At 44.1% G+C, this 19,405-nt stretch overlaps 1 protein-coding gene across 1 annotated transcript; it reads right to left on the bottom strand.

Annotated features, from left to right (window-relative positions):
- Positions 1-527: 527 nt before the first annotated feature.
- On the bottom strand, positions 528-15,770 carry UTP25 (UTP25 small subunit processome component). Its single transcript, XM_066316135.1, has 12 exons — positions 15,644-15,770; positions 14,499-14,538; positions 13,100-13,349; positions 12,151-12,351; positions 9,967-10,055; positions 8,172-8,582; positions 6,894-7,113; positions 4,676-4,878; positions 3,271-3,453; positions 2,524-2,636; positions 1,867-2,112; positions 528-1,072 (listed from the first exon to the last, which is right to left on the bottom strand). Exons 1-12 carry the CDS (start codon positions 15,742-15,744, stop codon positions 826-828), a joined length of 2,304 nt encoding a protein of 767 aa, XP_066172232.1. The 5' UTR covers positions 15,745-15,770; the 3' UTR covers positions 528-825.
- Between the last annotated feature and the right edge of the window lie 3,635 nt (positions 15,771-19,405).

The following is a 19,405-nucleotide window of genomic DNA, read 5'->3' as shown; positions in this document are numbered from 1 at the left end:
TCCTGCTACTTCTAGCTCCCTTTAAATCAGACTTAGCTTCCTGGAAGAAGAAAAAGGCAGCACCATGATGCTTCCATGTTGTCCATATGCAACCATCAGGAGAAAAATCAGACAAACCAACCACCTCACTTCCACCTGCAGTGCCAGATACCATTCCATGGGCATTTGCAACTGCATCCCCTGGTTTTGTACTTATCCCTGATTAAACTGAGCAACCAGAGGGTATTCTGGCAACAGGAGGCAGAGATATTTAGGTCACTACAGGAAAAACACAAACCCATAGCTCCTACCCAAGCACATTCAAGGATTCTCACAAGTGTTAACTTGAAGCAAGTCCAACTCTCATTCAGCAACACACTTGTGCTATAGGGCCATGCCTGCACCTCCCTTGTGTTGGTTTACAGAATAGTGACTCATTAAATACTTGGGCATTTTTCTTATCCTAGTCAAGAAGAAAAACTTCCCTTAGAAAAAAGAAGGTGAGTTTGCTACACCTGAAAATGAAATGAAACAGTCCAATCAAAAGCTATTTATCATTGCATAAGCCTTTACTGACCAATGGGCTTTTTAATGTACAAGAAAAATAGTTCTGATTGATTTTGTTTCTACATAGAAAACACCTCCTAAGCCCTGTTTTTTTGAATTACATCCTTTGTTTCTTGTTGGGTAGAATACTGAAATACAAAATTTAATGCCATACAAACAATTTCAACAGAACATTTAACAAAACGGAGTAAAAAGTTCAATACTTTTTTAAAAAGCAATATAAAAATCTGCACTAGGAGTAAATGCAGGTCCATCCAATCATCCAGTCTGTAGAATCACTTAATCATTTTCTCCTGTAACAAAGAGGTGCACATTCTTCTTGGACTGTAGCATTTGAGCTGTGCGGTCTATGCCAACCACTGCAGCCAATTTCTGAGCATCATACTTGGAGTAGAGCACAGTACAAGTCCAAGTAGCATCCACCCCATTGTCTGTGGCCTTCAGCATGTTACAAATCTCACTGTAGAAGTGGGAGTATGTTGGTAACTCATAGAAAATGAGGTTCCTAATGCCTTTTATCGTATACCTGTAGCAGAAAACACAAAACCCAAAAAATTTGAGGCAAATTTTACATAAATATGCATGTTAAAACATCAATCCTCTATCAAGTCTTCCAATTTCCATCAATCTCAATGCACATCAGCTGTAGCTCAACTTTACAAACCCTGTGTCACAGACTGAAGACTAAACAGAGAAGTGGAATTTAGGGGGAAAATCTCACACTGCCAGACACAATGACTTCCTCTAAAGTACCAACCAGCACCAATTTATGAAATGGTCAGTCTCTTCAGCTTGGATTTTAATACAGCGAAGCCTGATCAGACCAAGACTTATGAAACTTTTTGAATTTGCCAAAACAGAAAAAAATCCTGTTCCATTAGGAACTCGTAAACAGCTCCAGTCAGGATGTAGCAAATTTTCCAAGTGGCCTCAGCTTGCTGTATTGCATTACTGAACCAATTATATACTCCTTCCAAAATTTTATACAATTACTGTGGCACAGATGAACACAAATAAAAGGTCCAAAGAATCCCATCTGCAGGCTATATCACCCTTTCCTGACATCACTGGAACTTGGCAGCACTTACCTTCCTGAATAAAGCTTTGCTCATGACAAAATATAACAGTCTCTGCAAAGGGACTGCTAACAACAGGCAAATACTTGAAAGTGAACTTAACACCTCTTACTTCAGTCAAAGAAGTCCTCAGAGGCATCCAACAGATTCAAAAAGCAGCACAGCCCATCTATGACTCAGGTCAGACTCTACCATCAGAACAGCACACACACAACGCAGAAGGAAAACTCGGTCCCCAACTCACCTTTTGTAGAAGTGGAAGCGCTCAGTGAACAATAAAAACTGCTTCTCTCCTTTGAGGAAGAAGCGCCTTGCTCTGCAGACAGCAGCCTTCTTGGTGTACTCACAGATGTGAGTGAAATTCAGGTCCTCCTTCTTGAAGTAGTTCCGGAGGCGCACGTAGTCGAAGTAGGATGGGACATAAATGAGTGTGTGGGACATGATGGCATCACGGTACTCGGGCAGGACTTTGTCGATGAAAAACTGAAACCTCAGTTAAATAAAACAAACACACTTTAACCAGAGTTCAACTTCAGCTTTCTAATACTGACATGAGCTCAGACAGGAATATCATCAAACAACAGAGTGCCAAAGATTTTCACTACATTTTTCTTTCTTTTAACTTCACAGGATTTCTACATGTGTAGAAGATAAAAGGCTTTACCAGCACTAACATAACTATGGTAGAGATTGGTATTCCTTCCCCAGACTGTACTCTCCAGTGCCTTTGGCAAGGAGGCCAGTATTCCCCACTGTGTACCTGTGCAGAGCCCAGCCTATACCTGAGGACTAACAAGGAAATACTTCTGTGGTGAACCCACAGTGTGCTCTGCAGTATGCTCCACTATATCTGAAACTGCAGTCATTAGGGGACAGTGAAACAGCCTGAGACACACAGTACCTTGCATCTATCACAGAAGTTACACTGTCAGCTTCTAATCTCCGAAAAACATGAGGAAGCTGGACCACAATGTGGCTGATGGAGCCAGTGAGGGGCACGTTGCGGATGGCCACCTGTGAGAAGGAGGTAGGATGTTTAGGGAAGCAGCATTCCAAAGGCAGGCACACTGCAGCCAGCATTCCACAGCTCCCATCTGACAGCACAAGGCTGTTTTTAAGAAAAGTGGTGCACAAGGCTGATTTTAAGAAAGCTCCAATATAAAACTACAGTCATGATAGACAAACCAGGTCTGTTAAATACACGGTGACTGCTTCTGCCCTGAATCCTGTATACTTGAGATGGTCTCCTGAAGTTTTCACTTTTCCTGTTTCCTTCCAAATGCTAACAGTTCATGCATTTTACACAGTAGGAGATAAAAAAAAGGAAGCAGATGAACTCTTCATTTAACAATCAAGTAAGCAAAACAAAATAACTTGAGTCTGTCAAATTGGAAAAAAAATCCAATTCCTGACATGAAACAGCAGTTACTATGAAAGAAAAGTATCAAATAAGCATCACTGCATGAAGAGCAGTTCTTCATGCCTCTGGCACAGTATGTAATGTCATGGAGATTCAGACTGAAACCTTTGGGTGAGGGAAATGATAGGCACACACAATCTTTCAGCAACTGAGTTACAGAATTTTTCCTCATGTTGGGTTTTCTCTTCCTCTCCCCCTCCCTCCCACACCAGCATTCCAGCTGCTCACCTGCCCAGTGTAATTGAAGCAGTGTTTGTTGAAGACAGAGTTAATCTGGGGGTCCTGCAGAGCACTGAACAGCAGCGTCTGCCGGTAGTACTTGCACCAGTTGTTGAGATTCAGCATCCGCACCCGGGAAAAGTCCACCCCGTGGGAATCCAGAGGCAGCAGGTTAATGTGCTTCATCAGGTGCTGCACAGACAGATGGAGACACATCACTGCTGACATTCCTGACTGCCTGCAAAAGCCTTAATTGCAGTGGGATAGAGGGCAGGGACCAGCAAGGTAGCACAGAATATAAACAAGCAGCATCTCCCGAGACACCACAGTCTGGATTTTATTGACCACAGCAAAAGCAATTTACTTGATTTCCTGTCACAGAACTGAAAGCTACCGTCTCTTTAGTCACCAGCAACAGTAACCTTCTAACCTTCTCCTGGGGCAAGTATAATGGATTTGTTTGTATTAAAGTCAATGGGCCCAAGGCTTCTGAGCTAAAAGAAGCCCAAGCACAGCTCAGCTCTCATCACATTTGGGGAGAGTTTGAAGAAATTCACTGCATTTTGTCCTCAGGGAACAATGCCTAGGACTGGCATTTCTGCCACCATTTGGCAGGCTGTTGCACCTAAAGGGAACAACAGAAAGCAGGCTCCAAGACTCATTCCTTGGATATTGTGTAGGCTCATGTGCCCTTTCTGCCCTACCTCCTAAGGAAAAAACACCTTCTGGACTCATCTAGAATGCACAGTGACATAATGTAGTCAAAATTTCTGGTCCAGGTACCTCAGAGGTGTTTTTCTGTTGAAAAGAAAACCCTGCCATCTCAATCCCGAAAACTTCTATTAACCAAAAGCCAAAAAGCAGGGGTACTGCTGCAGACTAGCCACAAAGCAAGGGCTTTATTTGCATTAAATGTACAGGAAACCCTTCATACTGTTTAACTTTGGACATTACTAATGCTTAGTATGTCTGCAGTCAGTGGAGACATGCACCAGCTCCTCCTGCTTTCTAGAGGAACCTGAATTAGGCTGCACAGATTCCTCATGTGGCTGCCATCTGACTGAGACACTGGACAGTCAGACAGCTGGCATAATTTCTCCCAGATGTGATTAAAGGAATCATCATTCTCATGCTGCAAGATAATTAAAACTGTCAAAAAAAACCCTCTGATGAAATATACCACTAAAGCACCAAACTAAGTTTTAGAGAGAAAATGTCCTGAATGCTACCCAAAATCTGTAGAAAGAATATTCTTAGTATAAGGAAAATATCAGGGTGGAGGAAGGAAAAGAAATGAACATCCATGTCTGGAATCAAGTCAGTAAAAACCAGCAATACTGCTCACTGCCAAAACTGAGTAAAATCAGACCAGGAAGACACAGCACAAAAATGAACACAAATATGGAAAACTCACCAGAACATGTTCCCAGTTCTGCATCAGGTAAATGTCTGCTTGATCAATTATGAGGATTTCTATTGATGACAGAAAATCGAAGTCTCTCTTCTTCTCCCCCTCTGCACCAATGACAGTCCTGATGCCCAGGGGAGAGGCAATGATGATGTCTGAGGAGTAGAAGGGTGCGTAGAGTCTCATGCTCTTCTGCAGGATTGCAACCCCTGTGCAGCAACACCAACAGCAAATTCTCAGTTAACATCAATTATCAACCACTTTCTTCCAGGAGGCTCTGGAACAGTAATTTCCCGCATTTCCTCTCCCCACACTGATGAATATAGCTGGACACAACTAATCTGTCTGAAATTCTCTCTTCCCCAAAAAGTGCTTACCCACCCTACCCTCATTTGACAAATATTCGGAAAATTTTCATGCAGTTTGGCAAAGCATTTCTGTATTATTTTATAAGGATTTTTTTATAATCTGAATGAAAAATTTTAACTAAGACACACTGTTTCTGATTTTCTGCTGAACAAGGGAACGAGAAGGTTGAACAACTTAAGAAAAAAAAAAAAAAAGGCAGAAATTATTAACTACTCCTTTCTCCCTGAATCTTGAACTTTGGTCTCTGCCTTTGGGTATTATAATAACTGTTACTTTAATCTGTCATGAAAGATTTGCGGTGGATCTCTTGACTATCAACTGCCTTTATTCACAGGGCTGAATGATTTGCTACTAAACCTCAAAGGACAAGGCTCTTCATGTTACAGTGACTAAAGTCTTGCACCTACACTGCTCCTCACACCACATGTTGCAGGGTACATTCTGAACCAGCTTATGCATCACCTCTCATGTTACAGACACGAAAGGGAAGGAATCAAAATAGTTTGTGTCATAACTACATGGCAGTATTTCTACAACCCACAGTTTTCTGGTGTTAAAAATGCAGCTAGTCCAGACCACATTCAAACCACACCCTTCAATCTGCCCAATAAAGTCTCTCCAAGTTCTCTCCCTGACAATGTGAAGTCAGATTGCACAGGTACAGCTGAAGGCCCTACCAAGAATTTCAGAGACAGCAGTAGGGACCCCTCCTGCTGTCTATTTCAACCCAAGGATCAAAATGGAAAAAGAAAGAAAAAAAGAAAGGTTCAATTGGTTGAGTTTGCAGGAAGGAGATATCACTTGTCACAGCATATACGCAGTTTAGAAACATGAAGTCTTTTTTCTGTTTAAAAATGTGAAAGAGTGGCGGTTTCAGTAAGGCATAACAAATGTGCTTTAAATTAGATCTTTGTGCAGAAGTAACAGGGTGTGCAGCACAGTAAGAAAGAGAAATTATTCTGCTTCTATAATTTGCTTCTGCAAGTTAACAGCACTGAAAGTTTCTTCGATCATTTTTTAACACTTAGTAAGTGGAACAAGCAGAGTGTGGTATGGGAGAGGACTAAAAGGAAAATTATTATGCTACTGAAAGTAAGATGCTCTCAGCCTGAGAAATATTCACTGGGAAGGAAAAAAAGACTGAGTAGAACCTGCTCACATCTTCCACTGTATCATGACATTTCTTGAGTGCCAATTTATCTTTCAAGGTGCAGTATTTCAAAAGCCTCTGATCTGTCAAGTCAAGTCAGAAAAACTGCCTTCTCATCTTAGCAGCTCCAGGAACCAAGGCACTGGCTAGTTCTCTGCATACTGAGTTACTAAACAGCGTAAGATTACTATATTATGAAACAGTCTCACATTTTCCGCTTGTCCAACACTCCTACTTGCTGGCTACCCATTTGCTTCCATGAAAACCATGGGGAGCACAGCAGAAAACTGCTTTGCTCAGTATTGAGCTTTAATTTTGTTCCAACCATTACACGAGACGTTGTGAACGGGCTCATTAAACCCAAAAGATTCTTTTTTGTAACAGGAAAAGATTTTGCTGCATAATCAAGGCTATCTTCAAAACGAGGTGTGGGCAGTCCTGTTAGAATAAAGCTGTCATTGCATTTTAAATGATTCTGAACTTGATGTGAAAGTAATTCTCTATTTTCTCCTCTTTTCTAAGCTTTGGCAAGGCAAAAAAGATGTTCAGAAAAATCCAGGATGCCAGGGCAAAACCAGCAGGAATACCACACAGCCTAGAGTCTCACCAGAACTTCCAGCCCGGATAACTCTCAGGTATTTGGGAAAAATTTGTTACTTAGCAGTTATGTACAAGTTTAAAATCATCTGTTCAGTAGGTCATTACCAATCCTGAAGTGGTCATCAATGTTGCCAGCAAAGACGGCTTCATAATCCTCAGGTCTTTTCAGGTTGGGAGGTTTCTCTTCTGGGTCAGAGCCAAACTCCCCTTTGAAGCGCTTTTTATTACTTACATCTATTTTTTTCTTGTCATTCACCTCGAGGAGACTGATGAGAATGTGCACAATCCGCAGAGCACATTCCCTGAAGGGCACGATCATCAGCACCTGTGCAGGTCAACAGTTACAAGAGAATAACCCATAAAATACAAACCCTGGCCATTAAGTGTACGTTCATTAAACTTTTGGCTTGGACCTGCCCCCGTCATCAACTATCAAACAAAAGCATTCTGACAAGTAGTAGGGAGGGAAGATGCACTGGGATGCAGTGCTCTTGAACTGGTCATGGCCAGCAGCTCACTCAAGTACCAGTACAGAGGAACTGAAAACTAAGCACGTTCTCCTGTCCTCCGTAACCCCCAAGCAAGCAAAAGCTCCTGTGACACAGAGACAGGGTCAAGGGCTGGCTCTTGGATGGGTGGCAATAGTCTCTGCATAGAACTCCAAAACATAAATGGCTAATTGAGGAGTCAACACAGAAACTTCAAAGATTTGCCAGGCATGCAGCAAACACTGAAACCCAACTCTGGAATTGTTCAACAGGCAGCTGGCACACTGGTGACAGGCTGCCACAGCTGAATCCACCTGGTTATCAACTACAGGATGCTGTGAATCCAGGGAAGATTGGTTTGAGGCCCACTCCCCCAACTATGACAGGTGGCCTTGACAGTGGGGCTGGGATTCCCTGAGGTACTCCCAGGTACAGAAAGATCCTTCCATGCAGCCAAGTCCTTAAAAGTGCCTAAGGACAAAAAAATTTCTGTCACATCCCACATTGAGTGACAGCCTACACTACCTGCACTGATAATGAAGACTGATGTGAAGGCACTTGTCTGCACTGGCAGATTTAAGTATGGAAGCATGAAAACTTGTCAGTCTGTGGTGATAGGGAGACAAAAAAAGAGATAAGTCAAACCCATGGCTTGGCTTGGCACAGAACCAGGCTGGCTAACAACCCTGAGCTCACTGATTCTCACATGGCATTCTCCCTTGCCATGGAGGACAGACAATTTCCAGGCATGATAAAGAGACGTAGAAAAGCATGTGCCCAGGAACACATCACCTGAGAGAGCAGCAACAGAAATACTCGTGGATAAACCACCCGGATGTTTGTACAGCCTGAGCAGGCAGCCAGGGTGGGGATCACGGAATCAGAGCTCTCTCACCTTAGGCCTGGTGAGTCCCTGATCCCTGTGGTCATCAGTGTCAGTCCCTGGCTTTCGATCCCTCCGTTTGGCATTGTTGCTGAGCACCTGGGCATTGGCCTTGAGGACATGGTTCAGGGCATGCAGGCAGTAAGTGTGCCGGATCTCCTCTCCGTTTGTTAAGGCATTCCTCTCCGGGTAGAACAAGTCCCGGTACGAATTCATGATACAGAAGAGCTCTCTTTGTAACAGGGTAAAAGAGGAATCAACTGGTTTGTCCCCTGCAGACAGAAATGGTTTATTCACTTTTGGCCAAGTGGATTCCAAGGGCTTGTGGAGATGAAGCTGTTTCACATCAACTTCTTTGTCTGCTTTCAAAGTTTTATGTTTCTCCAGAGTGGAAGAAAAGATTAGTTGACCCAGCCTTGGCCACTGAAAAAAAAAAGAAGCCAACAACACTGAGGAGTCATATGTACCAAACCTTGCACACTTGAAAGCATATCACCACAGCTGGTGATACCAACTTTAATCATGTTCATGAAATTAAGAAAATAATCTTTTCACAATACAAGTGGAAACCTTTTTTTCAATGTGCAATCCCTTTAAGAGTCTTCCAGGAAAAATAACAATAAATTTCAGCTTGGTAAATCTGGATGGATTTTGCAATGGCATGTCTGTAACTGTTCCCACACCAGAGGAAACTGAGGAATTCTCTGCCTAACCCACCCAGCAAATCAGTGGCTCAAACCAGGGACAAGAGGAAAACTCTAGAGTCCAACTGTGCTTACCAATTGGCCCCACTGAGGTACATACTTTGACCAAAGAAGAAAAATAAACCCATCAGGGGCTAATCCCAGAAGCTGTGATTCAGTTGTTAAATGCAGTCTTGTTGGGTGTCTGCCTGACTTTGAACAGCTATCAGTCTAGTAGGAGAAAGCTAAACTTTGAGCCTTCTGCCATGCAAGTTGTCCCCAACTGTCCCTGTAACGTAGCTACACCAATTTAAGCAAAGATATATCATGCATTGCTTCAGGTGGCACTGGTAATTTTGGCCATGATGTGCCAAAAAAGTAAATTAAATTTAAAAAAAAGAAAAAAAAAAATCACAGCTTTCTCTCTGACTAACTAACCATTGGATATCTTCCAGTGAATGTCACCCAGCATATGGCTGACCAGAATGGGAGGCAACTCTCCAAAACAAAATCAGATGTGGAAAAGTTACGAAGCAAAGGTTTGTCTTAAAATGAGTATTTTGAAAGTCAATATTCTCCATCAAGCAATGAGCTGGTTTTCTGGTACTGTAATTCACATATTATTGCCAGAACTAAGTAATAAAGTAATAGAAGTAATAAATTCCCCTTCACTGGCTTGTAAATGTGTACAGGGACAGAGCCATCCTGAAGCAAGAATGTGAAAGTGCACCACAAGTACTTTTAAAAGTGTATATGAAGTACACTTTCAAAGTTCAGCTGCAGAGCACATCCCCAGCATTGTGCTGTCAGCACTCAGAAATAAGCCCTTTTTCCACCCCTGGTCAAGGTTTTGGGAGAACAGCTCAAACTCTAAAGTTTTCACTTTAGACACATGTTTCAGATGTGTCACATATGCCTCCGGAACAGCAGACTTCACATTTCAACTCTTGCTCAGCAGTAAGTGAAGACAAAAACAGTTCAACAACAACACAGTGACAAAATCTCAATAATTCTAGCACCAGCAGCTAATAATAACAATTGTGATCTACTTCACCTGTATAAAAAAAGGATTATTTTAATCCATGACTTTTCAGGAATGCTGGATGGCTACAGAACATCATTACCTGGCTTTGACTTGAAGTTTTAGGTTGTGTAGATATTTTCTCTATTTCCTTTTCTTCGAGTTCTTTGTCCATGTGCTGTTTAAATGGATCTATTTACAGTAACAACAAAAAAATAGCCTGAGAACTATTGCAGCTAATAGTAGAATCAAGTTGCAGAAAGGATTTGCAAATGAGATGAACAGTTTCCATGCTGGCCAACACCACAATTAACACTAGTTATTTCAAAGCACTTGGAGATGAGAGAAAGGATGTCAAATTCTCTCTGCAAAGAACAGAGAGAACAGATTTGACAGATTGCTTTTAAAAAAGAAAAAGAAGCACTTATGGAAATCCTAGAATTTACAAGCACTAATCAAATGTTAGACAGGAAAACAATAGGTAGTGGAAAATACTGGCAATTTTTTGCCTTAAGCTCTGACATGTCCATTGCTTGCAGGTGAAAAAGGCTGTCAATAGTAAAGTCCCAAGTGAACTTGCTAACCTTCCTAATTTACAAACAGCTTTGCCCTGGGCTTTGGCCAGTGATATGAACACAATTTGTAATAAAGCAGAGAAATATTAGGCGAGTTTTGGAGAAGGGGGGGGAAAATTGCCTGGAGTGAGAAAAAGTCTGATTTATCTAATCAGTATTTCTTTTTGGAAAGGAAAGGAGAGGCAAAGAACTGTTAAATCATATTATACTCAAAGACACTGGCATGCACAAAGTCACATGCAAAGTTAATTTTGAAAGTCAAGCCCTGTATCCTGCTTGCAGCACAGCAGCATTCACTGCATAAAGAAAACTAATTAGGGAACACTGGTGCTTGCCAACAAATATCCAGCCCACACACAAGTTACCAGGCAAAAGTCAAGACATTTACAGATCATGACATTGAAAAAAATTGAAAAATGCAAATTAACTCGTATCATTTAATTGTATTGCAGGGTCTGTCATCAGTTGAGTTTTACTGATTCCAGCATTTTCCCAATAAAGTAGAGGGAGTAATGGGATGCATTTTCAGGAATTTTAGTGACTCCAGGATCAGAGTAGAAATTTATCCCCTTTCTGCTCTCTTAGGTGATTCATTTTCTGCAGTAGACACAAGGATGCTTCCAAGCTACAAGAACCCACTGAGAAGAAGTGCCTCATTTATAGGTGGAACAAAGCTGTTAGGATACTTAGCATGCAGTTGGAGAGCTACTGTTCTCATTAAAATGCAATGCCAACAGCCTAAGTCATATTCTCATGGTAACAAGAACGAGCTGTTTTTTCTATCACATGGCCCTTTGATGCTTCCGCACATTTCATGTATCACCCAGGCTGCCTCCCAGATCTAATGTCAGCTGCTGCTCCAGGATGACAAGCCAGCATCACTAGGGATGCTACAAACATATTTCTCTCTCTCAAACTATGCCATCTGATATTAAAGGCATAGAACATTAAATATGAGCAGAAGTTCTGCAAGTGCCAGCATGTGCCATGTCCCTGAAGGACCACAAAGGATCACACTCCTGCAACACAGGTATTTTGTTACATATGGTGGGACAACTCCAACACCGGAGATGCATCCATCAGTGCACTGAGGTTCTGGGATACACCCTTAAAAGACACTACATATGCTCCCCTGATGCTTCAGACTCTTCTGATCCTGGTGCAGCCAGACTCCTCTGCATAACCTTCAAAATTCTGAGAGTGCTGATCATTTGTCTAAATTACCGTGGCTGCTCCAAGCTTCTCAGAACCTGACCTCTAACTCTGCTGAGATGTGAAGGATGCCCTCACAGGTCAGCTTTGTGATTATCTCCTGTGCTGTTTGTGCCAAGAATATCTTCCCTAGTCAAGTGCAGGCTTGCAGAGCTCTTTGTATTACAGTGGCTTTTGAAACTACTATTAAAGCAGCAGAACAAGATAACACCCTCCACACACTTTTCTAGTTCTTGATACTTCAAGCTTTACCAGTCATAGCAGAAATCCCATATGAATCCCAGTCCCCAGGGGCGACAGAGAACAGATGATTCAGCTACACAGCTGCATTAGTGTTAAGGGTCCCTTATGTAACCAGCTGACATGTGGGCAGTACCATGAATAATGTAGTGGAAGAACTCAGAAGCTGTACAGCCTATTGATAGGGTGTTGGACAATTTACATGTTTCCAGATATTCCTCTAAAGGTAGATCCTTAAACACAAACACATAGTCTTTTACCTTCTGGAAGAGCTTGTGAAGAACTGCTCTCTCTCTTATCTGCATTGCAATCTCCACTCTCCTCTTCCATGAAATTGGTTTCCAAGCTAAACTCAGATTCATGTTTCACATCAGTAAACTCCTCAATTACTCCATGACGTGGGTCACAAGAGGTATCTGTGCCATCAGCCTGCCCCTGGCTGCGCATCTGCTCTGCTGTGTCTGTCAATTGTTAGAAAGAAACAGGTTATTTTCTCCTGGAGAAGTTACTGTCTCTAGATGTTGTTCCTTTTGAGTTACTGATTTTTTTCTCCCAAAACTCCATCAAAAAAGATAAAAGCAGGCTTTGTATTCTACCATAAAGATGACTTTTGGCTAGCATGCCAAATGTTACATAACACAAAATGTGGTCCCCCAGACAAAATTAAAGAAGCAACCTGTTTGCGGAATTTAACTTTGAGTTTCCAAAGACCCCAAATAACTAGAAATGATTAAAGGTTGACTCCTCTCTACCAGGATTTCTTTGCAGACTTCATGAATGAGGATACCTCACCATAAAGGCAGAGGTTTCCTTCCAATTTCCATATTCCTTCCCGTGCTGGGAGACAAACCTTTCCCTCCTCTCGGTGGCACAGCCAAGCCAGATGCCGCTTGAGAGAACAGCTTGCATCTCCCATGAGTGGGTGAGAACCCCTGGTCTGCTGCTCCATGTGGATTTCCTCTGTGCTGCCGCACAAACAACATCTGAGGAAGCAGCAGCAGGCTGTCTGGCGGAAAATGAGCACAGCTACCCTTTCCCCTGCTAAATCATTCAGCAGCTGATGCTCCCACCCACACAGAGCCAATGGAGCAACAGTCTTCACGGCAGAAGAGCACCCAGCCAACAAGCCAGTCTACACTGGGATCCTGGCTAAAAACATAGGTTAGTCAAACAACATTTACCAAAGAAGCATGGGAAAAGACAAACTACCTTCTTCCTCCTCTGGAACATCATTCTTATCTTCTTCACCTTCCTCTCCTTCTCCAGCCTCCAAGGACCCTTTGCTGTCCACTTCTGCCTCACTTTCCTCAGCTTCTTCTGATTCACTTTCATCTTCCTCTTCCTCACTCTCAGACTCAGGCAAGGTCCTCAGGGTAGCTAGGAGCTTATGGTACCCAGAGACCTGCTCCACTTCAGTCTCTGAATCACTTTCTGCACTTGATTTATCTGAATCCTCAGACTGGAAAGAAAACCACAAGTGTAAACATCAACAACAGCAACAGCGTATAAAGCAGCAGGCAAATACCCTGACCTCTACTTGCACTGTTATATTTCCCCTCTGATAGATGCAATGGAATTTTTCAAAACCCACTATTTTATGCCAGTAATTATGCTGGACACCTCCATTTAGATTTTGAAAGCATATTGGGAGACAGATGAAGTGCCTGTTTCTGCACTAATGTGACTTGGAGAATCACACAACCCAGTGCTTTCAGTCTCAGCTGAGTGAGGACATTCGATCTCCACAGACAAGGCATTTACTGAACCAGCACCAGATTCTTCTAAGAAAACCACGCACAGATTGAAAATTGTAGAAAAGCACCCATACAAGGGACAGCATGCTGGAAATGCTTCTGGCTTTCAAGAAGGTAAGTAAGTGAAACAGCTGTCAGTGGACAGTGGTTCCCTGGGGAGTTGGTCAGGTTTGGTTCAGCTGTACAGCTCTACTTTGAGCAAGCCAGACTGGAGCCAGTTCTGTCCTAGGCTTGCACAAACCAATGTCAGCCAAAACTACAGTGAAACCATGAGTATCAACACAACACCATTTACTCCTTTCTTAGTTTCTTTTAGCCCCGAAAGGAAAAAAGTCAATTAATACTAAATTAATGCACAAAATTGCTAAAGGAAACAAATGAAATAGAGTAATTAATTTTTCCAAATTAAAACTTTTAAGTCTTTTATTAATCTGATGATAAAGAAGGTAACCAAATCAAGCACTGGCAATCAGAAGAAGAATGAGTATTAACATATTTCTTTGTTCAACAAAGTCACCTAACTCATGCAACATTAAGTTTATTAAGTTTATCAACATTATTAAAACAACTTCAAGCATGATCTAATTTTCACTGTGATTAAGTAATACACAAAAAAGTTAAGAACTGCTGTTATTTCCTGCTGCTTCTGCCCTCTGATGGTATTATAGTTTTGAGTTAGACATTACAGAGAACAATTCAGAGCCAAAATTACATTCATCTTTTTCTTCCAAATAGTGGTTTTCTAAGTCAAACAACTTAATCAGCCTGAATAAGCTGGAAACATGAAATGCTAAGTTTTTTACTTCACTGAACTACACAAAGATAAAAATAAGGAAGGAATAAAAATACATTACCAGTTCACATATTTGAGTTGCTTCTGGTCTTCCAGAAACCCTGAAAAGAAAGCACTAAGTTACCTTACTCTGCCAATGATGTTACATGCAGGATGAAAGAAATGAGGGGAAGAGCAAACAGATCAGTTATGCAAGTTTAAAGAAGTTAAAAGAAAGCTTAAAATCAAACCATCACACGTCTCCCTAAGAAAACAGACTGGGCATTTATCCTTAAGAGTCACCCTCTCAGGTGATGTGACCCTCTGTACATGAAGCCAAAGTGCTCAGGCACTGCAAGAGGATGTCTCAAAAGGAGTTAAAAGAATCTAGCTACAAGGGTAGTTTGTAAAAAAGTTAACCAGAGACAGAGACTACTCCTAGCACTAAATATTGGTATATGAAGTGGGAAGAAGACACAAACGAAAGGAAAACCCGCATTAATTAACCAGCGTTGGGACTGGTTAATACCTCAAAGAAGCCACTGTGCAAGCTCGGCTTTAACCTCAATTCCTTCAAAAAGATGCAGAGTCTTGTGTGGGACTGAGCATCACTGTACAGGGTGACACACAGGACATACCCTCCAGCAGGCCTTCCACCCCAATCCACACAGGCCAGGGGGGTGCAAGGGGACACACAAACAGCAGACACTGTGTGCCTGCTCCTAAGGGCTTTACAGCAGCACCACAGATCACACAGCACCTGGACTAAGCAGCTGTTTCCTCAGAAGTTTCCAAAAGGAACGCGGCATCCCGCCGAGGAGAGAATGGCTCCTGTCACACACACCTTCGCTGCTCTATTTTCATACCCTTACCGAGATCAGGAAAGAGTAAACAGTGGGAAAGCCGGGACGCTGACAAGCCAAGAGACCGGCCTGGTATCCAAACGGGAGCCCACCTCGCACTCCTCCGCCTCCCCGCTCCTCGTGGCACCCTCCGGGCCGCACCACAAGAGCTCACGTTCGCGGCAAGAAAATCCGAGCCGAGATTTCCTGCTTTCCGTTCTGCTTTGAAGATTCCCGGCTCGGAGCGGCAGTGCGCCATGCAGCTGCGACTCCCCTCCTTCCCTCGGCAGCCCAGGGGAAGCGGGAGCGGCGGCCGCCGGGCCGGCCCCGGCCTGAGCGGGGCTCCTGGGCCCCGAACCGCGGGCTCGCCCAGCCCGGCACTCACTTGTCATAGAACGGGTGCTCCTCGCCGAACTCCCGCAGGTGCTTCTTCTGCTTCTTGCTCAGGCTGCGCAGCAGCTCCTGCCCGGCTCGCCGCTTGCCCATCGCGGCCCGGCCCGCTCCACGTGTGCGCCCGGCGCGCTGCGCTGCGGCCGGCGGGGCGGTGCCCGGGGACGGCGGGGCGGTGCCCGGGGATGGCGGGGCGGTGCCCGGGGATGGCGGGGCGGTGCCCGGGGACGGCGGGGCGGTGCCCGGGGATGGCGGGGCGGTGCCCGGGGATGGCGGGGCGGTGCCCGGGGACGGCGGGGCGGTGCCCGGGGATGGCGGGGCGGTGCCCGGGGATGGCGGGGCGGTGCCCGGGGATGGCGGGGCGGTGCCCGGGGACGGCGGGGCGGTGCCCGGGATGGCGGGGCGGTGCCCGGGGATGGCGGGGCGGTGCCCGGGGATGGCGGGGCGGTGCCCGGGGATGGCGGGGCGGTGCCCGGGGATGGCGGGGCGGTGCCCGGGGATGGCGGGGCGGGTCGCAGCCGGGAAGGCGGGGCCGCGGGCGGCTGGAAGGAGAGGCGGGCGGGGAGAGCTCAGGGGCCGGGCCTGGCCCCGCCGCCGGCGGCCAGCGTGCCGTGCCGTGCCGTGCCGTGCCGGGGGCGGGCGCGGTTTGTGCCTGCGAACCGCGCTGGGAACACAAAGTACCGGCACGGAACACTTGTCCCGGACTGTGTCCGAATTCGACCCCGACCCGAAGCTGCGACCCCGAGCTTGGTGCGGGCCGTGACGCGTTTCCGCTGCCGGAGCCGTGGAGAGGCCGGCGAGCGGCGTGTCGGCAGCGGGGCGGGCACGGCCAGCCCTCGGGCCGGGCTGCTCCCGGGCTGGCCGAGCGCATCGGACACCGCTGGAGCCACAGCACCTTCCCCAGCTGAGCTTGAGCTAACAGCTACACATTGCCTGGGAAAACCTCTACAGTCAGACTAGAGGAAGAGACGCAACACAAGTCCTTAATGTCCAGACTGCTTGATTATAAAAGGTGCCATCAAAAGTTCCAGATAAAACTCCACTAAATTCTGGCTCTTCTAACATACCCTTGCTGAATCTTACTGAGCGCTGTTTAAGCGTTCTTTACTGTATATGGACACAAATAGTTTTTCAGAACCAACTATACATTGTGTCAAATAAAATAATTTAATTTTCAGTTCTTTGCAATAAAGTTACTTATATTCCTTATATCCCCATGTTTCTGTATGACCTAGCTGAAACTCCTCTACTCCTCCATAGTAATGTGGGGCTATAAATGGTGGCGTAATATGCAAAGCACACACAATAGGTTTCAGTTTGTCTCTGGGAGTACGAGAGCTAAGTGAGAGCAGCCTAATTCCAAATAGGATGGAGGCATGGAATATTTTAGGGAAAAAGAATTTAGCATTTGGATTGTAGCCTCTTGACTATCTTGACCTGAGAGCACCCATGGATTTGACTGAAGCAAGCAAGCCCATTAACTGCACTTCAGTTACACAGAACCATCCAGGAGTTACTCCCGTCTTTTGTTAGTCCCACGGTCTGTCCCTTCAATAAACCCCTCTGGCTTGGGGGAAATTGTCATAAACCAAACCATTCTATCAACCTGCTTTACCCAGCACCCCTCAGCACACAGACAGCAGCAGCAGTTGGCTGTGCCCAGCAGCAGAAATTCCCTTGGCAGGTTCTGTCAAAGCCAACGTGTTATGTAACAACACTAAAATAAACGATTTCCAACTACCAGGGTTTTTCGGTGAAGTTGGCAGCCATGCTCTGTAAGAGGAAAAATATTGCCAATCAATCCCACTTCTGTCAGGAATGTGAAAAACGCAGTATATTTTTATGTTGCAAAATTGTTTCTTGTTGACTTAAAATTTGGCATTGGGAGACAGCAGGAAGAGCAGGAGTCTGTTCAGAGCTGAATCAGGAGAGCCCAGGAACTCTCTGGGGGGATTGCATTCTTGTGCATTAAAAAGGGAAAATTATAGGACCTTGGTGACAGTAAGCCTGTAGCTTGCACTCCAGTGTTGTTTGTTCACTCTTTCCAAAATTCTGGCTATGATGATATTTCACACTACTTTGTGGAGTTTCAGTTTGCTTTTTAATATTGCCTTATGAATTAAAAATGCATGGATCTCATTATTTTGCAATGTTCTGAATGCCAGCACTTGCTTCTGTGGCCACTTACTCACACTTCCTTTCACCAGAATGGGAAAGATTTTCTAGCAGCTTAGAAGCTTTGGTTCTGTAGCTTGAAGTCTACTCTCACTTCCTTTCTCCATCCTGACTTCATTTTAATCATTGCAACCAATTATACTCCTGGGATTGTTTCTCTCTTTCTGCTCAGCTCCTTCCTCCCTCCTCCCCATTCCTTGTGTGACAAGGATTGTACTTGGGCAGTATTTGGTGTTTTGGATTAAACTACTTAAAACGTTGTGGTGCCATTGATGTGCATCTTGGATGTGTTTCCCAGGAAATGAACACCTCAGCTTCTCTGTGGTGAGGCACAGGCAGTAAAGCAGCACTGATGCTGATATCCCATAGACCAGCAAACATGCAACCACTCATATATATGATAATCTCTTTCTTAAATTACATCTCTCCACTTGAAAATTTTAAATCAAAATTTTTAAATGAACTTGTAAAATCACCCTGGAGCTCCTAGATGCTAACATGGTAACGTATCACCAGCTATATTCTTTTTACAGATATCTTATGCACCAGCATCTCTGATTCCAGCAATAATATTGGAAAGGAAGGAGAAAAGCTTGCATTATTTGAAATCTGTTCTGCTGACCCCATTCTGTCAGCAGCCGCAACTAAAGCCCGTCAGCAGAAGTCTGCTGCTGCTACCTGTGTATCTCCAGCACTTTTATCTGCATGACGTTCCAGAGACAGATGGTTTATAAAAGTCACTTATTTTATTTTAGAGAACTCGACTAATCTGAACAGAACAGATTCCTCCTTCCTGGCTTATTGCCTTCACTCTTCTGTCTTGCAGCAACTCCCTTTCATGCTTTTCTTCATACCTGCACTTCCACCTCTGGTTTTGCCTTTCCCTTGTAGATTTCATTTTAGTGTATGTTTTTAATTGGAATGAATGTGTTGATCACAACCTTTCTATCCAAATTCACAAATGGAAAGCTAAAACTTCAAATCATTTTGCCCTAAGTTACTTAGGCAGTGTAAATTACACGATGTCATATATAGCTTACAAAGTTCAATGCTTACTTATTTATACTGTATGCACTTCCGTGGATATGATGAAAAGAAAGATGTGTAAGCTACAACAATGGCTTGTGGGAGAGAGAGAGGCAAGAAAGGAGTTCATGTCTTCCCTTTCCATACATCACTCCTTTCATATTCAAACTGAAATGCTAACAAGGTAGGAGAGTGATGCACATTCCTGTGAAGCACACAGCTCTGCTGTGATGCATGGAACATCCTATGTGGCATACACTGCCCTTGTTTAAGGGAATGAAATTGCTGATCTCAACAATTTTGCTATATGGATGCAAAAGCGGGCACTTTAAACAGAGGTCATTTAAACTTTGGATTTCTGACTCCTAAGAAGACAACAGAGCATGCTCAGACTCTGATGCCTATAAATGGTATGAAACATTGGGGTTTTATTGCAACTACCAATTTTCTGACTGAAAATCAGAGGAGTTGGTCAGTCGGAAGGAAGATTACTTCAGACAAAACCTAAAGCAATGTTTGAAGTGTTGCTGTTGGCACTTGCTAAGAAATGTGGCAG

The sequence above is a fragment of the Sylvia atricapilla genome, chromosome 3 (assembly GCF_009819655.1).
Source record: "Sylvia atricapilla isolate bSylAtr1 chromosome 3, bSylAtr1.pri, whole genome shotgun sequence".
Taxonomy (NCBI): domain Eukaryota; kingdom Metazoa; phylum Chordata; class Aves; order Passeriformes; family Sylviidae; genus Sylvia; species Sylvia atricapilla.
This window is presented reverse-complemented; position numbering and strand designations above follow the sequence as displayed.

Excerpts from the sequence above, each read along its gene's own strand:
- UTP25 (XM_066316135.1), bottom strand. The coding sequence starts at position 15,744 with ATGGGCAAGCGGCGAGCCGGGCAGGAGCTGCTGCGCAGCCTGAGCAAG. Across the intron at positions 13,350-14,498 it reads CAACTCAAATATGTGAACTG|TCTGAGGATTCAGATAAATC; the intron begins GTAATGTATTTT and ends TTTTCTTTCCAG. Across the intron at positions 10,056-12,150 it reads TTCACAAGCTCTTCCAGAAG|ATCCATTTAAACAGCACATG; the intron begins GTAAAAGACTAT and ends TACTGTAAATAG.